The 21,105-nt window shown below is 42.5% G+C and overlaps 1 protein-coding gene across 6 annotated transcripts in view; it reads left to right on the top strand.

The window, feature by feature from the left end:
* Nucleotides 1-21,105, top strand: part of Mapkap1 (MAPK associated protein 1) — a 226,092-nt gene that overhangs the window by 128,186 nt on the left and 76,801 nt on the right. For all 6 annotated transcript variants that reach the window (XM_051185260.1, XM_051185258.1, XM_051185257.1 and 3 more), the window contains one exon: nucleotides 1,106-1,215. In XM_051185260.1, coding sequence (XP_051041217.1) covers nucleotides 1,106-1,215 — 110 coding nt within the window. The remainder of the gene's footprint in view (nucleotides 1-1,105; nucleotides 1,216-21,105) is intronic.

A 21,105-nucleotide genomic window follows, 5' to 3' on the forward strand; every position in this document is an offset into this window, starting at 1 on the left:
TGGGTCCTGTTTTTTTTTTTTTTCACATGAGCTGCTTAGAATTAGTCTGTTTTGCTCAAGTGTCCCAGCGTAAGGGGTAGTATTTATGATACTTGCCACTGCAATTAACAGTCTTTGTGAAGTTACATCTCACACAGGCGGTAGAATACTGTTTGTTTGTTTGCTTACTTAGCATCCTTCTTGTTTTGTTTCTTTGCTGTTTTCTTTTTCTTTTTCAATCTAGATGAACCATCTCCAACCTTATTTGACTAGAAGCTTGCAAGTAGCTTTAGCATTTTGTCTTTTACTTATGTTTGCTTAAACTAATATTTAGTTTGATTTTTCTAGGACTGAACAAATACGCCATTTATAGTAATGTATACACAGATTGTATACTAAAAGCTGCATGGGCCAGACATGGTGGGGCATGCCTTTAATCCCAGCATTTAAGAGGTGGGGGGCATGTGGAACTGTTATTTTGGGGCCAACCTGGTTGTATATAGTGAAAACCTATCTCCTTATAAACCAAAACAACAACAACAAAATATGGATGGACAGACTGATGTTCTACTAGACTTTTCTTTTTCTCTGGGACACCTAGGGGCTTATTGTGATGATAGTATCTGCCTGTAGTGACATCTACTGACATTTGTCAGGTCCTGTCTGTTGTCAGTCCTTGCTGCAGGATTTGGCTCCCAAGCCAGTACTGGGAAGTGTACTACTTTTGACCCCAGAAGACCAGTTAGATTCAGTCTGCAATTAATTAGAAAAGCCTGCACTATCTCTGATTGTGTTTTAGTTGGTGGTGTTTAAGTTAGAATGCCTTCACAGACACCTGACAAGTAGGGATTGGTTTGGTTTGGTTTGGTTTGGTTTGGTTTGGTTTTCCAGAGAGCTTCTATGTATAGTCATGACTGTTCTTTCTCAGTAGACCAGGCTGGCCTTAAACCCAGAGATCCTCCTTTCTCTGGCTCCCAAGTCCTAGGATTAAAGATGTGTGCCACTACTGCCTGGCAAATTTCTCCAAAATAATTACTAACATTCTTTTTCTGTGTTTTTGCTTCGGAGCTTTACCAGGAGTGGTGAAGGCTGTAGTGATAACTCCCTCACTTGTCTTTTCCTGTAGAAATGCTGCTCATGGATTCTCCCTTATCCAGGTGGACAACACGAAGGTCACCATGAAGGAGATTCTGCTAAAGGCAGTGAAGCGAAGAAAAGGATCCCAGAAAATTTCAGGTGGGTTAGTAAATTGTACCATGGAAATAGAAACTTAACCCATACTTAAAAGTGTGTGTGTGTGTGTGTGTGTTGTTGTTGTTGTTGTTGTTGTTGTTGTTGACTACATTGTTGTGGATATCCTTTCTAGAAGGCTGATTAGCAAGCCTACAGTTTAGAGGAAAAATGACTTTTTAAAGCTTCCTTTGGGCCTCAGGAGGAACTGTTTAAATCAGGAGAAGAACATGTTTAAATCAGTTATGGGCTGTCCATTATTATTTGTGGTAAACTATGACAGAGCTATTTGTGTTTACCATTAGTTAATGTAAACCTGTCTTAAAATACAAACCAAGGAGTTAGAGACTGCTTAGTGGCATAGTGCTTGCCTAGCATGTGTGTGGGCCTGGCTTCTGTCTCCAGCACCACAGAATCAAAACAAAACCTTAAGCTTGAATCACTGTTTATGACTTCATGTTATTATACAGTCTTACTTGAGAGTATTTTCAATGACTAAGATTCTGGATATGGGTGATAAAAGAACATTATCTTCATTTTTACTAAATGAGTGCAAACTTACAAACATGGTTTTAAAAAGATAAATCATTTGAGGGACCCATGTAGCTGTTAATCTCTAACTCCTCATGGCTGACCCTTGTGTAGAAAATAGGCTTGTGCTATTAGATATATAAAAGATATAGAGCTCAAAGACTACCAATATTAAGAAACAGTTTCCCCAACCCACCCTACCCTTCAAAAACAGATGATAACAGCCTAGATGGAAAGACACTGAAAAGAACTCTTAAAAATTGTGATAAATAAGCTGAGGTGTAGCTTTCCACACCTGATGGCTTTCTGTCTTGGTCTGGGGCTGAGGTGGTGAAGAAGCACTCAGTTATTTTTAAGGGGCTAGCCACCAGGAGTTTGACTGTGTACCAATAAATATATGGGTAGCACAAATTGGACTTGTTCCCCCCTTCTTCTTAGTGGGGCAAAGGGGTCATATGAGTTGGGGAATGGACCTGAAAGTACTGGAAAGTGAGTGTGCTCATGGTTCACAATGTAAAATTCCCAAATAGTCAATAAAAATATTGTGGAAAAAAGAAAGTTATTTTCAAGAATAATTGAAAGGTTTATATATAACAGACTGCTATGCTGAAGTCAGTGTGTATATGGCAAGTCAAGTATCCTAGCTTTCTAAGTGAGGCTTAAACACCTTCGAGCTCACCTTTTGGAAAGGAAAAGAGCATTGCACAGCTTGAAGAAAATAGTTGTGTTCTCTTTTTAAGGGGAGGCATATAATCTGTTCCAGATTTAATTAGCTATCTTCAGATGAAAGCTGAAGTTTTAATAAAAGTTAGAAGAGATAACACAGTGAAGGACACGGATGAGCTGTCTCAAGGCCATATTCCAGGGGAACGATAAGAGCTATAAAAAATGGCAGAGGAGAGCAATTGAATGGAGCAATGAAAATCTGATTCTCATAAAAAAGAGAGAGAGAGAGAGAGAGAGAGATGCTGGTAGGGGTGGTTGTAGATGAGACCTGCTAGCGTCTGCAAGCAATTTGGATGCTTGCCAGAAGTCATTGTTCACCCTCGGCTGTGGCGGCTCCGTCCAGATGTGCCAACTGCACGTTTCGGCTTTTGCCAGCTGACTGCGCCGTTTGATAACCAGCTCTCTGGATGCCCATCACTGGCCGCAGAGATAGAATTAAATGATGATGATCTTCCCACAAGTTGGGAGAGGAAACAATGCATATAAATCTTGATTTCATCTCAGCGTGAGAAGTCTTTATCCATCATCACTCATAATGAACAAGTCGTTAGCTGGGATGAATGTTGTTCTGCTTTTTCCAAACACCTCTTTTGTTCATTTTTTGGGTGACTTTTATCTATTGCATGGGGGTCAAATCTCTTTGCATTTAGGGGATGATTAAAGAGGCACAGCCTCTCCATCCCAGGGGAGAGTAGATGTTTTGGGGGTTCCAGGTGCCAATCTAATAGCTTTTAAATAGCTTCAGATACTCAAGGGTATTTAATGAACACTCTCTTTGTAGAATTCAGGAGTCTTTGCTCTCTACATTTTTTTACATAATAGTAAAATTTGTAACATAATTATTTATATTCTTAGACTGTGTTGCTTTGAGGTGTCTAGGAAGGGGGTAGAACTTTTTCTTTAGCCTTCACAATAGAAATTGTGCTACCAGTGATTTTTTTTTTAAAGACTGTGAAACCCCAATAAACTTACGGGGTACAGTTGAGCCAGTGTCCTTCCTTCTGTCTCCAGCCAACACTGTCCAGTCTTATACTTGCTTATCTCTGTCTGTGCCCAGCATCTACATTTATTGTACATGCACACAAGCACACACACACCTGTGCTTCCTTGTGCTTACCTTTGTATGCACACCCTTACCATTTTCATCAGTTTTGGCCATATCCTTGGCAGAAGCTTGGGATTTGTTATTCAAAACACAGTGATCTGTATTACTTATTCCTATTCATACTACTGAAACCAATTGAGATTTATACATGTACATAAATTCCTGTCCATTTTCTTAAGTCAAAAAGCACTTTTAAATAATCCCTCTTAATTGCTTAGAGTCTGTTCTCACAAATAGAAGGGTTACACCAGTTTGGCAAAGATTTATTTAGGGTTAGCACAGAAGGGGTGTCATTTATGTCATGGTAACAGTTATGTCACAGTCACTCTGTACTGGGGAGTGAGCTTCTTTTTGAGGGTGACAACGGAAAAGAAGGAAAGCCTCTTTAACATAGAGGGAAGCACGTCAAGAACATGCAGAATGCCCCACGGCTGGACAGGGCTCCTATGCTTAGCCCTCTCCCCCAACAGCCTTCACCTGAGACACTTGTCTCTTTACCACTGTTATTAGTTCAAGTTAGAAGAAATTGAACAACATGTGAAAGTCAGTGTGAAGTCTGATGAGACCCATCAGAGAACAAGACTTGAGGAATGTTTTACTCCTTCGCCACACACCTAACTCCTCTCAGCTTTCTAGACTGACCGTATGATTTCATTATTAAATCAAGTTGTAGACTTAATGACAATCTCAGTACCTAATACTCTCATCTTTGCCTTTGGGACTTATTTAGTTTCATTTTTTAAAGAAGAAAAAGATATGAGAAGAAAAAACAAACAAACAAAAAACGAACCAACCCCACAAGATTATATGTAGGGCTTTATTGATGGAAACTTTTGGGACTTTAAAATAGTTATAACTATTGATGAATACTGAAGGGGATTTCCAGTTAATATTCATGTTCTTAACTATAGTAGTCTTGTCACAGGGTCTCTTTTAAAGTTTCTCATTTTAGTACTGACCTACTTCACATTTGGGATTTCCTTGCAGCAGCAGACGTGTGCTGCTAAAAAAAACAGTAAGTAGATAATCCAGTTCTAGAAAACTTAAACAAAACTGGTTACTGATTTTAACAGTTGGGTGGCAAAATTTTTGACACAGAGAAGGTAGATCACTGTCAGATCCCTGGATTAGATAGTGAAACACACTGTCATTTAATGAAAGAAGACCATAGATGGTCAGTTTCCCCTTTGCGCTTATGATTGTGACCTTGAACTTCCTGGTATTTTGTATATTATTGTTGCCTTAATACTGTTGTCCACCAGTTGTCACCGATCTCCTGAAGCTTGTTGGTGTGACAGATGCTGCTGAGGAATGGAAGCATATCAGTTTGTCTCACACAGACACAGTAATACAGGTGCCTCCCAATCTATAAGAGGTAGATGTTGAAGTAGGCTTTGCCCCACAGAACAGAGGTCCGCATAGCTCTGATCTTCAGTGCAGTCTCATTGTGCAGTGGAGCCACTTCTCTATTCTCTGCTGAAAGGAATAGAAAGGCATGCTAACTCCCCCCCCCCCTTTTTTTTTTTTTTTGTTTTAAGTTTTGTATTTCACAATTTATATTTTTATTAGCATCCATATTCTGCTAAATAAAAGCAGTGACAAGACGTTTTTTTAAAAACTATACAATTTATGTCTTGGGAATTTAATTTCATTTAAAAAAAACAAAACAAAACAAAAAAGCCTGGTATACATTCACCTAACTTAAAAATGTTGTTTCATCCATGGTCTAGGATACATGGGTGTGGAAAACTTGATTTTCATCACTGAAAATTACCTCCATTATTTTTTAATGCTTTACAAAAGAAGTCTTGTCCTCACAATAAAAAGATCCAGTCTCATTCAGCATATAAAAAATAATTTAAAGCGTACAAGCACACACATACATTCACATACACAGAATCTAAGCTAATATTTTCAGATCTACTTTTCTTTTTCCTCCTCACATACAGAACTTCTCACATATTTCTTGCAGCTAAAGTCACTTGATGTTAGCAAGGTACCATTTTCCTTAATGCCCCGTTCTTACCTTTGGAAGTGTACACATACTTTATTAGTTTGAGGTTCTTTTTTCTTTTTTTTTAAGGTTTTACTGTACTAATTGCCTTTTGATGTGCATTAATGCTTGTCTCAGAAAATTTTACCTAGAGAAGTGTTAGCTTTGCCAAGGCGCTCCTTTGACCTCGTTGAGAGTCACAGAGACAGAATTGCCTGCTAGTTTACTGTGCCTCACTTATTGCTTCTCAAGCAGTATTCCCTGAAGGGAGGGGACAGTGGCGGTAGAGGTAAAAAGCAGCCACAGACGGTGCAAGGAATTCTGTGTGACAGACAGATGATACTTCATTGGGTTCTTCTGTTCTCCATTAAGAATTCATGTACAACCTGAATGTTGACCCAGAGTGCACTGGTAGCTGTATTGTATATGCATCTATTCACCACGCTTCTCGATTCGTTAAACATGGCCTGGGTGCAAGGAGACAGTGGCACAAGATGCTTGCCAAGGATAACCTTACACTCTGGAGGGGAAGGAGACATAAGAGGTAAAGAGTAAAGAGAACACAGGCAGAGGAACTCACTACACCACACAGGGAGGTTGCTCAGAGAACTCCCTCTTCCCTAAGAAATGGACATTTGAACAGAGACCTTCACTTGTACACTGTGGATACTTGATACATATTTCACTGTAAAAAGAACATTCCAGTTTACTTTGCTATTTAACTGACTTAACTGAAGTTGTAGTAAAAGTGATCCTGAAGAGACATACAATGGGTGCTCACAGTCAACAGTACCATCATCTAGTCACAGAGCCACACCCCTGTCATCATCAGTCTTGGATTTTTCCATGCCAACTCCCCATGCCATGAACTCAAGACAGGAGAGCTTTGCTTCTAGAGCCTGTCTTGAATCTGTCCTAGTTACTGTGGGTTTCATCTGGAACGCTGGCACAAGCACCTTGGCTTTCCTGCCACTGCTCTTAGCCCTTCCAGCTGTGGTCTAGTCTACACAGCCACCAGAGAGACCTTGTAAAACTTGAATCTGATCATAACTGTTCCAAACCCTTCTAGGACAACCACCTGCATTCAGAATAAACCCAAACTTCTAGTCATTGTAAAATAAACTGGGGCTTGAGAAGAAGGACCACAGAGGCTGCAAGCCCAAAGAAAGGAAAGAACCGTGATTAGTAGGGAAAGAAGCACAGAGTGGATGACATTCTGATGGGCACAGGTCAGGTAGCATCCTTAGCAAGGGACAAGGCAGTATCAGAGCCTAAGTCTTCAGCTACAGGAGGCCTCACTTTCATTCCATACAGGCAGAGAAAGTTGAATGTAAGTGAGTGTGCCACTTACTGAGTGTCTGAGGGGCATTTGTGTCAGGAAGGAGTTGGTCTTTGCAGAAACGGGATCTGTTGGTGACAGACAGGGAGCTGAGAACTGTTGCACTGTGTGCCTTTGTGCTCTTAGGATACCTCACTTAAAGCTGATTAGCACAGAGGAAGGTGGTGTTGTACATACATGCAAATACCTTCGAAACAAAGAGAAGAGAAACATGGCACTCTGGCATCAGGAGTTTCTAGGCCTCCCTGGGTAGAGGTTCTGGGAGAAACTAGTAGTTACCCAGATTTCCACAGCAAGTGAATGGTGAACCTAAATTAGAGCCCAGGCTTCTTTGACCTCAAAGACCATACTCTTTTTATTTGTACCATGTTGTTTATTAGAACCCTAATGGGAGAACAAATTTAAAATTCTGTAAACAGAAATGTTGGTTGATTGTGAGATCTAAATGCACTAGGGAAGAACAGCATTTAGAGGAACCCTGTGGTGAATCTCAACATAAAGCCAGGAATTCTTTTTTGTAATTGCACAGTTTGTCTGTATTGGTGTCAGTTCTAATGTTTTATGTCTGGCTTTCTTAAAGCAACATGCACCTGGCCTGAGCTGCCCTATTAGGAAGGGAAAACCCAGGTCTGGGGATGTAGCTCACTGGTAGAATACTTGCCAGGAATACATGAGCCCCTGCATATCATCCCCAATATCACAGAGGCAGGGCACATGAGTGTAATGAACTCAAGTTTTTAAACTCTTGAGCCTGATTTCAAGATCTGTGATGAACTTGTAACACACATCTAAGTGTCTTCTGGCATTAGGGTTGAGCAGAGCCCTGCTTGACATGTAACTGCAGACCAGTGACCTGGTGCCCTTCTGTGGAAATGCAGCTTGTAAGCCAGGGACCAACATGGAGGCTCCTAACAGGAAAGGGCATGTAGGACATCTAAATGGTGGTGGTTGTTTTTGCAAAAGGCAGTAATTTCTGCAGACAACTGTTCCTCCTTATGAGAAAGTAAGCAATGCCGGTGCCACTCACACATGGGAACTGAATAAGAAATAAAGATCCAACACTCAGTCCAGTGACCCAGTGGGAAATACTAGAGTAAATCAGGGTTGCTAGCTGTTTAAATGTGTAACTCAGAAGTGCCCCAGGCAAAAAGCTCCTAGTTAAATATTCCTCCTCAACACCTCTCTCTGCCTCTTTATCTTGTTGTTTCATCTCACCTGAACCTCCCTCTGTCTGGAGTGCTCTGAGGCTCCTGATGGATCTTCTCCAGTATAGAGCAGAGCACGTTAAAGATGGCATTGCAGTCAACTATTTTATCCAGAAAGCCGGGAAATTTAGAGAATTTATGTCAAGCAAAAATCTTTTGGAACCACTTTAGAGACCCAATTATTTTAGAAGGGTGTTATGAGCTCTCGCAACTGCCACATCAGAGCAACTTGAAATATATCATTCGCCAAAACTGCATTTGACCAGCACTTACTCTTCCTGCTAGTCGCTAATCTTTCAGAAGTTCCTTTTCCATTACAAAATCTATTCATTCACTTCATCCAGGGCAGTCACAGCATGGATTAGATTAATGAAAAGGCAAAATGAAAGGAAGAGAGAAGACACAGGCTGGCTCAGTGGTGGTACTGAGGCACACACAGCTGTAAGACAAGGGACAGACACTTCCCTGGCTCCACTGGGAATTTAGCTTTAGCTCTCAAGAAGTATTACTACACTGAATGTGCATGCTGATGCTAAGCTGCTGCCTGGATTTAGAGATACTTAGAAGATTCAAGTGTCTGCCTAGCATGGAAGAAGCGTGGCTCATTTGTGAGATGCCAACTTCCCCTCTCAGCCTCACTCACCTCAGCTCTGACATGAAGAGGGTGGGTAAAGACTCAGCCACACACTGTGTGTAGTTACACACAGTGTGGCTCTAAGATCCCACTCACTCTAATTTACAAATGCTTCATCAGCACCAGTGCCACACTGGAAAATCACAGGAAGATACTGAAATGTGGTAAATCTCCTAGTAGAAGCTTTGCAAATAAGGAACTACAGTGCTAAAAACTACTGGGTAGGGCAGGGAGCCCCAGCAGAAATGCTCTATAGTGATTTCTTTGGTATCTGTTGTTTGAAGATGCAGAAAAGATACCTCACAGGAACATAGACACCTCACAGGAAAGAGGCTATAGAACCCAGGTAGGTGCCAGATCTGGCTAGGCTAGCCCTGGTGGCAAATGCCCTGGTGGAGGAAGTGAGGTCATTTATTAGGATTGATGATATAGCAGGTAAATGTAAGTACTAGGGATTTTCTAACACTCAAGAATCCTGCTAATCTGCTAGAGAGGCAGGCAGATAAACTGGGAGCTATATTGCCATGAATGATGATAAGCAGAAGGTAAGTACAGAATCAGGATGTATGAGGGGAGACCTTGGTCGACTCTTACGGTGTTGGAAAAGATTGTTTGAGTGTGCTTTCTGGCAGTGGCTAGAGGACTGAGGAGGTATGGGATTGAGTGATCAGGCTAGTGTTCCTTCACACGAGCTGAGCAGGCATCTGAGGGTAAGGTGCTCACTTGGCTAGGTTCTGTTTGTAAAGCATGTTAAGCTTGATCTTTATTTGGGTGGCAAGAGGGGTCCACTGAAAGACAGTCCAACCAGGGTTCCTCTTTAATCACTGTGCATCGTGCCAGGAAGATTAAGACTGCAGAACTTGAGGGAAAGGGACCGGTGTGTAGAGGCTCCTGAGGAAGTAGTGAAGGGCCAGACCCTCACCCAGCCTTCTGCTTTGGCAGCCATGACAGGCTGCAGAAAAGGCCCATCAAATAGTAGGCCTCTGACTCAACAACATGGTAGAGTTCTGTGTGCAGGCGGGTAAAGCACTGTACCCAGGGAGGGGAGGAGGACACCAGTCAGAACTCATCTCCTGTCTGGAGCTGAGGTACAGGTGGGAGCTGTGGAGTGGTGTGAAGCTGCACATGGGACCCCTGGAGCTGAACTCAGAAGACGAGGTATAAGATAGCCATGTTGGTTAAGTACATTTGGAGGCACGTCCAGCAAAAAGTGTGTCGTTTACTGGAATTTCCTTTTGGATTTTTACTCAGTTCATGTACAGATACACATACAGACTGTTTCATGGCCACATATTCTCATTGGTTTGTTTGTGTTACTTTGAAAAGTCTTAACTTTAAATTTATTTCGTGTGTGTGTGTGTGTGTGTGTGTGTGTGTGTGTGTGTGTGTGTGTCTGTATACACATGTGTGCATGCTACAGTGTACATAAGGAGATCAGAGGACAGCTGTTTGGAAACCAGCTCTCCTTCCACCTTCTGGTGGGTCTCAGGTGGCAGAAAGTACCTTTACCCATGCTAGCCCTTGGTTTTTATCTTTGTGTTTAACTCATTATTTGTGTATTGGTTCTTTGAAATAGGATCTCATTATGCAGCTCCAGCTAGCCTCAACTCGTGGTGTAGACCAACCTGGCCTGGGACTCATAAGAGCTCTACCTGCCTCTGCCTGCTGGGATTAAAGGCGTATGACACAATGCCTGGCCCTTTTTGCTTTTTAAGTCACTTCTTTCTGTCAAGTCAGCTCATGGTACATGAAAGGTATATATGTGGCATCAGACATGTCTGTGATCTTATGTCCGCTTTTTCATTCACACACATAAAGCATTATTTTGTTTGAGAATGACCATGCAGTTTTGTTTTCCTACTTAAGTGTGTTTAACCTAACAATTAAGTTATTTAGATTATTTCTGGCTTTTCAGTATACAAAACATTCAGTGAGCGGTCTTCTGTGACTGTTTATTGCATATTTTACTACACTTTAAATATGGGATTGCTTGTCAGTGGCTTCCTTACTGTAAATACTGAGGGCTGGTGAGGAGGTGGCTCAATGGGTAAACTACCTGCCACACACTCAGGAGGACCTGGTTTTAGATCTCCAGCACCCACATGAAAGTTGGACATGGTTGGGATGACCTCAAAAGTTGGGAGAGCAGTAAGGAAAATACCTAACTGGCCTCCCTCCCTCCCTTCCTCTCTCTCTCCCGCTCTCCCTTTCTCTCTCTCTCACTCTCTCTCTCTCTCTCTCTCTCTCACACACACACACACACACACACACGTGCACACACGCGTGCGCAGGAGAGAGATGTTTTTCAAGCAGCTATTTTATAGTTCCGTCACTCTGGAGTTATATAGATTAAGTACCCGCCCCCCCCCCATCAACATTGATTTTTATCAGTCTTTTCCAAACCAATAGATAGCAGTTAATATCTCATTTTACTTTGTATGCCTGAGTCTTCAGTGTAACTAAGTATTTTCAAATGTGCTTCTTAGCTATTTGTCTTTCTAAGAGATGCTACCACTTAAGACAGACAATCGGTTCTTTCAGGGAAGGGATTGTAAAATGAATCCTATATTTCAAAATACAATTTCCCACCTGCCTTCTATTTCTCCACCTAGACAGGTGGAAAAGGGCATGTGTACACACAGTGGTATACAGAGAGGGCACACATCCAGGCCAGGCAACTTGTTTCCTGCTGGCCCTTTGATCCATTCACAAAGCTTGAATGTTCAGAGGATCTGTCTGGTAATTTACCAGAATTCAGTTCAGCTCATTTGTGACCTCATATTACTTCCTTCCTTTATCATCAAAACTATCATAAAACGGATTTTCAGTGAAATGTTTATTAAATATTTAATTTCAGTCTGGTATATGTTCTAGCACTTGGGAAGTACATCATACACTGAAGCTCAGATATGTAGACAAAGTTGTCACCCCTGATCAGGTTTCTTTTGGGAAGGCATGTCTAAGGACACGGCTGGCAGCATTATAAACAGCACTGGCACCAAGGGCAACTGTAGGGGGCTAATGGGGACCCTGCATCATTCTTTGCCATGTGCCTGGTGAGAAAACTCCTAGAAGTTTCTGGGAATGGTAGCAAGTAGGGAGAGGCTGCAACCAACAATCAGTGTCACAAAGTGGGGATGACTAATTTGCAGAGAAGGCCGTTGGGACAGATGTTTAATTAGCTGAAGTCAGAGTGGATAAATTGGGAGAGGACTGCCTATGCAGAGAGGTGCCTTTTCCCACATCTCTCATTTAACATTTTTTTTTTCCTCATTACCATTTTGTTTTTCAAAGCAGCATCTTTAAATTAGGGGGAAAGAAGTGAGTAAAGAGGAAGTACCAAAATGCCTCTTTGATGTCTATTTAACCTTTACAGTAGACCTTGTGACCTGGGCTTTATCCTTTTAGTTTTTATGGCTGTAAAAACCCTGATGGGGGTTATTTGTGCGTGTGTGTGTGTGTGTGTGTGTGTGTGTGTGTGTGTGTGTGTGTGTGTATGCATAAGCTTGTACTATTTGTGAGCATTGATAATGGGTAACACAGTTGAAATTATATTCTTAAGCTCTATATGATTTTTCTCAATCACACAATTTCCTCACTTAAAAATGAAAGGCTATTGAAAGCTTTCTGGGTGTAGGGCAATAGATTGCATGTGGACAGAAAATCCAGGTAAGGCCTGGAGTGAGGCTGCACAGGCATATGATAGCAAATGGCAAATTTTGCCTAAAAGTTAAAGGAAATTGTAAACATGGAATTCTAGTTAACTATTTCACTGTAGGGTGTTCTCAATATACTGACTGGTATGTGTCCCTCTCTTCAAAATGCATTTCAAAAGATGAGTGTGGGGTAGATATTTGCTAGAGCAAATGTAGCCAAGTATTAGTTATGGAATATAGTAGTAGGTACACAGATTGTGTGTGTGTACAGGCCTCAGCTCTTCAGGGCTATATAAAATTAATGAAAAAAATGGAGGGTGGGGTGCTGTTGGGTAAAATGCTTACCCTATAAGCAAAAAGAGCTGAATTGAAATCCCAACCACCCATGTAAAAAGCTAGGTATGGCTGCACATGCCCACGCATAACCCCAGCACTGGGAGGTAGAGACAGGCAGGTCACAGAGCTTGGTGCTTGACACCCTAGACAGAACAGTGAGTATCTGGGTTAGTAAGAGACTCTTCCAAGCCAGTAAGGTTAGAGCCACAGAGGAAGATACCCAGTGGTGTGAGATATTTTATTTTTTGTTTATATAATCTGTTAAATATCATCTGAGGCCATAGTTTCTTTCATTGGTCTGTGGTTTTGTTTACATGTAACATTACAGTATAGTAATAATTATTACCACTTATGTCAGCACTTTTTAAACTTACTACATTTCAATTCCTAAAATAGCTTTTTATTGGCTGTCATTTTCACTTTATATATGACATGACTAAAGGTCAAAGAGGCTACAGAACTTGCTGTGGTCACACAGTGGTAATGAAGAACGTGGGACCTACACTCATGTGTCCACAAGTTGTCCTGCTTACTATTACTTGTTATTTCCTCCTGCTGGGTTAGTTTCGGGACCCACAGCTCAATGGAGAGAGGTGCACACCTCTCCCCTAGAAAGACCAATTTGCTATATTTTGGAATGGCAGCATGATTCTGTGGGGAAAGCCTAGACTTTGGTGCTAAATCATCCTAAGTCCTCAGTAGCACATGACCATGAAATGAGGAAGTCATCAGTCCCTTTCAGCCTCCATTGTACTCTCTAAAAAGATGGTTGTGGGCTTGCTGGGTGCTTGTAAAATACTTAATCCATAGAAAATACTCAGTTGCTAGAAGTCACATGCTGTCTGTCATCTGTCACCATCATGTCAGATGCACCCATAGAGCTGGATTTCTCAGGGTGGGAGATGCTTTACTTCCTTGACCCTTGCCTATAACTTGTTTTCCAGTATGTTAAATCTATAGGAAACGTATTTAGAAGGAGCTTTTGTATTATGCTTGAACTTGAAGCTACTAGAGTCCCCTTTCCTTGGAACAGCTGGCTTTCCCTGAAAAGGGTGCTGCTATAGAGGAGGCAGAATAATCCCAAATCTCCTTTGCCATACAACTATGTCAGCAACTTCCTTTGCCAGAGAGTCTAGAGGTAAAGCCAGCAGGGGAACTTGTTTACAAATGGCCTTTGCACACTTCTGGAGTGGCTGCTGCTTCTCATGTCCTGACACAGAGAGAACATGCAGAGAGGCTCAGAGTATGTGGATCTTCCCCAGCACAAGTAGAAGACCCATTCTTCAGGCATGTCAGCCTTCTGTTGGTCCTGTTGGTAACTGGAAGAATTCTTCCTCTACCAGGATTAAGTTTAGCTACTTTGTATAAAACCACTCATTCACAGAGTTAGCCTGCCCCAGCAGACTTCTCCCAGACATCCTCAGTCCTAACCCACAGTTTGCAGAGGCCTAACACGAGAGCCATTTTCCTCCAGAAGTAGTTTAGAAAGCAGCTATTAGCAGCTGTACTGTAACAATACAGTTAGCTCATCTTTCTCTGTCAGTTGCAGATACAAGAGCTTTCTGTTGTGTATCTGTAACCATTATGGGCACATTGTGAAAAGAAGAACCTCGGACTCAACACTTGAGAGGCAAGAGGATCAGGAATTGAGGGCCAGCCTGGGCTCTCTGAGACACTCAGAGACCCAAAGAAGAGGAGGAGGATTAGCTAGTCAGTGAGAGTATTTCTTTTTCTGTTTTATTGTGATAATGTCTAAAGACAAAGATAGCTTAAAGTAGGCCAGCAGCATCAGGCTGGCGCAGGGAGGCAGATAACAGTACCCACCTTTAAGACTCCCTAGATCACAGGATGCAGTCAGTGAAGTATATGGATGCTACTGTATCATCAAACCAGCCAGTCTTCCACAGAGGAAGCCAGTAAGATATTATTAAAGCTCGAGCGCTGTGGGAAGTGGCCTTGGTACTCTTCCAGAGACTGTCACCACTAAGCCACAGCAATGCCAGATCATAGCAAAACTTAGTTTGCTGAGTTTCTCCCCAAACTACGTTTAGTAGCGAGAATTGTGAATTAAGATGAAGCACAATTTAAGTGAAACAAACAAGCTGAAGGGTCATACAGATTGCTCAAGCAGTGGGTGTCAAAAGCATCCTTAGCACTCAGTAAATATTCCAGTAGCTTCTGCTGTGCCAGGAAGTGCATGGAGAAGACAGTGCCTATCCTCAGCTCACATTCTGATGGGAAGATGGGAGTAAAGGGTGAAGCAACAAGATATGGGAACAGCAGGGTTTGCTTGTAACTCCATGTTTCTTTCTGTGTTCCAGCAGAAGGGACTGTCTTTTATCCCCAGCTTTCTGAGTTCCTCTGCTGGAGGAGACTTGTCTTCAGGATGAGACATGCCCTTAGTTTTTCTCCTTGCTTCCATGAGCCTCCTGTGTTGTTCACCATCCTGGGCATGGCAACAGGAGCTGGGCAGTCTCCTAGGCACTGAGTGACTCCACCTGGATCAGCAATGGCCAGCCTTGCAGCTGCTGAGAACACATACTCAGCATCTTGGCCTTGTAGCACAGGACCTGGGACTGACACCGTGCTGATCTTACCAAATGGTGGTGACTACCTTGTAAAAGACAAGTACGATTGGTTCCTTTTTCTTTGGAAAAGAGATGTTGAACTTAGTTAACTAAATTAATTATGTGAAATGAAAGCTTTTTGTGGACAATAATGCTTTCCATTTGGTTTGCCAGAACCATTCCTAGCCCAGAGGTGGTGGCTGATGCATTTTGTAAAATCAACTAAAAAGCCAGTTCATGACCTGCAGACTCTTCACTGGCTGCTGGCCCAAAGCCCCATCTTACTTAGGAGCAATTCATTGCATTTTCATTGTGAGAAACTAAGCTTTCTCAGAGAGCTGAATATTTTTTAATCAAAAGGCTGTATGCATCTCTTAATGTTGCCACCAGGCTTCTGTAACATGATAGACAGGCAGACAGACAGACAGACAGTCAGCCAGCAGTCAGTCATATAGTATCTTAGGTGTCACCAGGAGCCAGAGGAGCATGCCACAACCAGACACTTGGTGCATCAGAAGGAAGCACTGTGCATAGCATGTACAAAAGAAACATACAGCAGACTTACTTTCCGGAGGCGTGAGAGACAGGCAGAGGGCACAGCCTGTGCACTCCTCTTCTGTGATAGACATTGAAGACACTGTCTGATCCAGATGATTACTCTTTAAATCATCTGGTAAGAGCACTAATGGAAAATCTGAAGGCGATACCAGAAGAAATGTCCTAAACACTTAAATTAGCTTCCTTTGAGATAGGCCTTGGTAGAGTGGGGTTCACTGTGGTTCATCCTAGGACTTGGGTATTGTTTATTTCCAAATTGTACTTGATCTTTGATGAAAGTAAAAATAGATTCCCCCCCCCCCTTCCTTTCAAATTTGAAAAGATTTCTCCTTTTCCCCCTTGTGTAGACTTTTTCTATTTGGAAACTTTGTTTCCCCTAAAAGCTGCCATCCATTTTATTGGTTAGATGTCAGCTTTCTCTGAGAACATCATTAAATAGTTGCTTCCTGTCATAAACCTTTCCAGACTCCATGAGAGAATGTTATGTGAGCATAGCCATCACGTTGTGACTTGGCCTACATTGCATATATCTGTGACCTGGGTTACAACACAGCTATTAACAGGATACTCATTCCCATCCTAAGAATGCCTAATACCTCTAACAGAAAATAAAACAGCTGCTTTTTCCATAGTATTAGAGTCCCAAACAGCTGTCACATGTAAAGTTTAACATCCTTCTTCCCTCTAAAACTAGGACAAAAATGAGTTTACTGGATCTACTGGTCTGACTCATTACACCATTTAACTTGTGTGGGGAGGTAGAAAAGAGGTCATAGAAGTCCTGTTGAGATAAAATATAGCTATCCCACTATGCATGAACATCTTTTTTTTTTTTAATGCAAACCTATGAGTGCTCCCTCATAACTTCTTTTTTTTTTAATTTAATTTATTATTTTACATGTAGATCCCAGTTCCCTCTCCCTCCCTGCCTCCCTCACTTTTACCCTCTGCCCTCTCACATGCACCCTCACCACCCTCCCCTCCTATCTCCATACCCCAATTCCATATGTAAGGCAATGCCATCCAGTTGGGGTCATGTAGATCTGACAGGTCATGTGAAGTAGGGACTAGGACTTCTCTCCTGTCTCTGGGTTAAGGCAGTTATCCCTCCATGGGGAATATGTTCTCAAGGTCCTTTTGTGCACCAGGGATACATCCTGGCTCCACTGTCTGAGGTCCCTTAGACTGCTCAGTCCTTCTGGCTGAGACCCATATTCAGGGGGGCCTGAGTCAGTCCCATGCTGGATTCCCAGCTATCAGTCTAGTGGCCGTTAGCTCCTCCTTGTTCAGGTCAGCTGTCTCTATGTGTTTCTGCAGCCTGGTCTTGTCCTCTCCATCTGCATCTGGGTTCTAGTTCGACTCAGTGTTTATGTATGGGTGTTTGCTTCTGTTTCCAACAGGTATTAGATGAGGGGTCCATAGATAAGTTAGTTATTGATCTCACTATCCGGGAAGGGCATTTATGGTAGCCTTTCCACGGATGCTCAAATTGTTAGTTGGCAGCAGTCTTGTAGCTCTCTAGAACTTTCTTTGGGTTCAGTTTTCTCTTCAAACCAATTATGGCTCCCTCTTTTATGTTCGTTCTCTCTCTCTCTCTCTCTCTGTGTCTGTCTCTCTCTCTCTCTCTCTCTGTGTGTGTCTCTGTCTGTCTCTCTCCTGTCTTCTATTCCTACCTGGACTCAATCTTCCTAGTTGCACGTGTTTTCCTCTCTCCCCCTCCCTTTCTCCTACTTCTCTCTCCTTTCGCTGCCCCCCCACTTCCCCTGTGCTCTGGGGGACTTGTCCCTTCCCCCTTCTGTGAGGGACTTTATATGAATCTCTTAGAATATACCTTGTATCCTTTTTCCTCTGGTAGTGTGAATTTATAGGCTGGTGATCCTTTGCTCTAGGTCTAAAATCCATATATGAGCGAGTACATACCATGTTCTTCTTTTTGTGACTGGGTTACCTACCTCCTTCAGGATGGTTTCTTCAAGTGCCATCCACTTGCCTGCGAATTTCAAGATACCATTATTTTTTTCTGCAGAGTAGTATTCCATTGTGTAGATGTGCCACATCTTCATTATCCATTCTTCAATTGAGGGGCATCTAGGTTGCTTCCAGGTTCTTGCTATTACAAATAGTGCTGCTATGAACATAGTTGAACAAATGTCTTTGTTGCATAGATGTGGATCATTTGGGTATATGCCTAAGAGGGGGATTGCCGGGTCCTGTGGTAAACTAATTCCCATTTTCCTGAGGAACCGCCATACTGATCTCCAAAATGGCTGTACAAGTTTGCACTCCCACCAGCAGTGGAGGAGTGTTCCCCTTTCTCCACATCCTCTCCAGCATGAGTTGTCATTGGTATTTCAATTTTAGCCATTCTGGCAGGAGTAAGATGGTATCTCAAAGTTGTTTTGATTTGCATTTCCCTGATAGCTAAGGATGTTGAGCACTTTCTTAAGTGTCTTTCTGCCTTTTTGATTTCCTCTATTGAGAATTCTTTCTTCAGTTCTGTACCCCATTTTTAATAGGGTTGTTTGGTGTTTTGTTGACTAGTTTCTTGAGTTCTTTGTATATTTGGAGATCAGCCCTTTGTCAGATATGGGATTGGTGAAAATCTTTTCTCAGTCTGTGGGTTGCCGTTTGGTCTTGTCCACTGTGTTCTTTGCCTTACAGAAGCTTCTAAATTTGAAGAGGTCCCATTTATTAATTGTTGATCTCAGTGTCTGTGCCCCTGGAGTTATGTTCAGGAAGTGCTCTCCTGTATCAATTTGTTCAAGGGTACCTCCCACTTTTTCCTAAGAGTTTCAATGTGGCTGGATTTATGTTGAGGTCTTTGATCCATTTGGACTTGAGTTTTTTTGTATGGCAATAGACATGGGTCTATCTGCAGTCTTCTACACACCACCATCCAGTTGTGCCAGCACCTTTTGTTGAAGATGAACATCTTAGAATGAAAACCCTCTTGTACCAAGAGCTACACTGCTGCCCTTGCCAAGGAGCCTGAGTCCCAGCAGGCAGCCATTGTTGAAAACTTTGCAGAATGAGTGTGACTCTGTCTCTTAAGAGTCTGGGGTGCTGTCTTCTCTTCAGCTTTGATAGGAGTTAAGGGTGACTGCTCAGAAGAAAAGGCTGTTCTTTGGCAGAAAGCTTACAATGCCTACTGGGTGGCCTTGGGCAGGCCTTTCTGTTCTGAGCAGTGTATCCTCTTCAGTAAACAAGGTTCCAGATGCAGGATATGCTTCTGGCTTGGTCTTAACTGCCTCATTCCACTCTTGCCCTTCCTCCTACCTGTTCCTTGGTGTCTTAACCTGCATGGCCTGGGGAAAAGTAGTTAACTGTTTTCATGGCACCTCTGTGAGGATATGAGGTCCAAACAGCACTCCTCAGTGCATGTCCTCACCATACTGTATGACATGTAATCCCATCCTCTCCTCTCAGTTTTAACTGAGCCCAATCCCATTGAGTCCCACTCACGTTCTGTGCAATAGCATTAGTTTGGGTCCTGTTTCGGGTTGGTGTTTGTGTTTGATGCCTGTGACTACCTTGGGACCTGGGAGACTAGCTGTAAGGGATGTCAGTTTGAATTAAGTCCCTAGGAGGTACAGCCAGAATATGGGCCTCTGTCTGCCCAGCTTCTCAGTTGAGCTTGTCCAGAGCAGCGGTGAGAACACAGGGATGCAATTGTTAGCCAGGCCTGACATTCCTCTGGAGCATCCTGATCAGCAGAAGAGTTAAAGGCAGGAGAAAGTTTCGTCATAAATTTTCTTTTCAGCAGGACTTCCCAGGGCACATCTGACATGAGGTGAGAAGAGATGGTGATTGGCCTAGGAGTCACCTGAATGAGACAGGAACTGCAGTCAAAGCTGCTGGATTCACTGTTATTAGCAAGGCAAATGGAAAGCCAGCAGGGCAGCCAAAAAGGAAAATGGCTGGCAGCCCTGATCCCTTCACTGCCAGTTTTCTATCACTCTAACCTTTTCTTTTGTTTGTCACACAGGGAAAAAGAATAGCTACCTTCTTAGCTGTGTCACAATTAGCTTAAACTAGGATATATAATTACTCTTTTCACTTGTTTGATAGTTTGAGCGTTAGGTACAGGAAAGTTTTGTCACACTGTGCCAGGCTGAGCACTTTACCAGTGTCCATACGACACATTTCCTCATTGCACTAACCATTTGAGTTAGACACATCATCTGCAGCTTAGCCAAGGAGCTGAAATTTGCACCTAAGCATTAAAGGTTACCCTGTTTAGAGGAAGGAAGGTACTGCAGCCAGGGCCCATGTGGCGGCTGGGAAGAACTGGATAGGGTCTCAGTCATTCAGACCTACTTAGGATGGCCATGGCCTGACTTGAAACAAGTTCCACTTGGTTCACTATTCTTGGAAGAGATGGAACAGGCAGAAAGGTGCCCTGCTGCCAGATATGGCTGATGTTTAAAAAGGGTAAAGACAGTATAACCTGGCACCAGAGCCAAGAAAGCACATAATGTTTAGCATCTAGGGATAGCTGCACAGAGATCCACATGCTAAAACAGGGGTTGGGCTACACAGTCAGCCAGTAGGCAAAAGCCTTGCCTTCAGAATCACCTCCTAAAAACTATGTTTAGAAATGTTGCTCATGGGCCTGCAGGCTGTAATAACTTTTTCATGAGATTCATATAGTTAGCTTTTGATTCTTTAGCAGTAGTACAGATAAAAGCTAGTAATGAATAATTTCAAATGGTTCAATTAAACTTAGCCAGAAAGATGCTCAAAGTATGTGGAAAACTGAGATACCACCTTCTGTCCAATTAGCTCAATAATCATTCATCAGACATTGACCAAGTTGCATCATTTCAAAGATGCAGAAAAGTCATTTGTTGGGCTGTTGAGAATTGTGTGGCAAGTGGAGTTTCACACATTATTTACAATGTTTTCTTGGTCAGACCATTCCTTCTCTTTTCCTTCATTCTTAACTAGCTAGTACAGTCCAATTCACATAAATGTACAATTTCTGCACAAGTAGGTCCATGCATGCCCCATCAGAAGATAGGGCAGGATTTCAAAGAAGCACAGTAAGAGCATGCTGAGAACCTAGCAGGGCACCTGGCCTGAGGGTAAGGGCCATTAGCTGAGTGACATATGAAGGCCAAGTCAAGTTGTTAAAAATGAAGCCTTGCTTTTGGTCCCCTGGGACTTTAGAAATACTGCTTGGAGCAGCGCCTATGGTGACAGAAAATATGCCACAACTTGCCTATTGTGGGAATCCATAGAGGACA

This window comes from Phodopus roborovskii, unplaced genomic scaffold (genome assembly GCF_943737965.1).
Source record: "Phodopus roborovskii unplaced genomic scaffold, PHOROB, whole genome shotgun sequence".
In the NCBI taxonomy this organism is placed as follows: domain Eukaryota; kingdom Metazoa; phylum Chordata; class Mammalia; order Rodentia; family Cricetidae; genus Phodopus; species Phodopus roborovskii.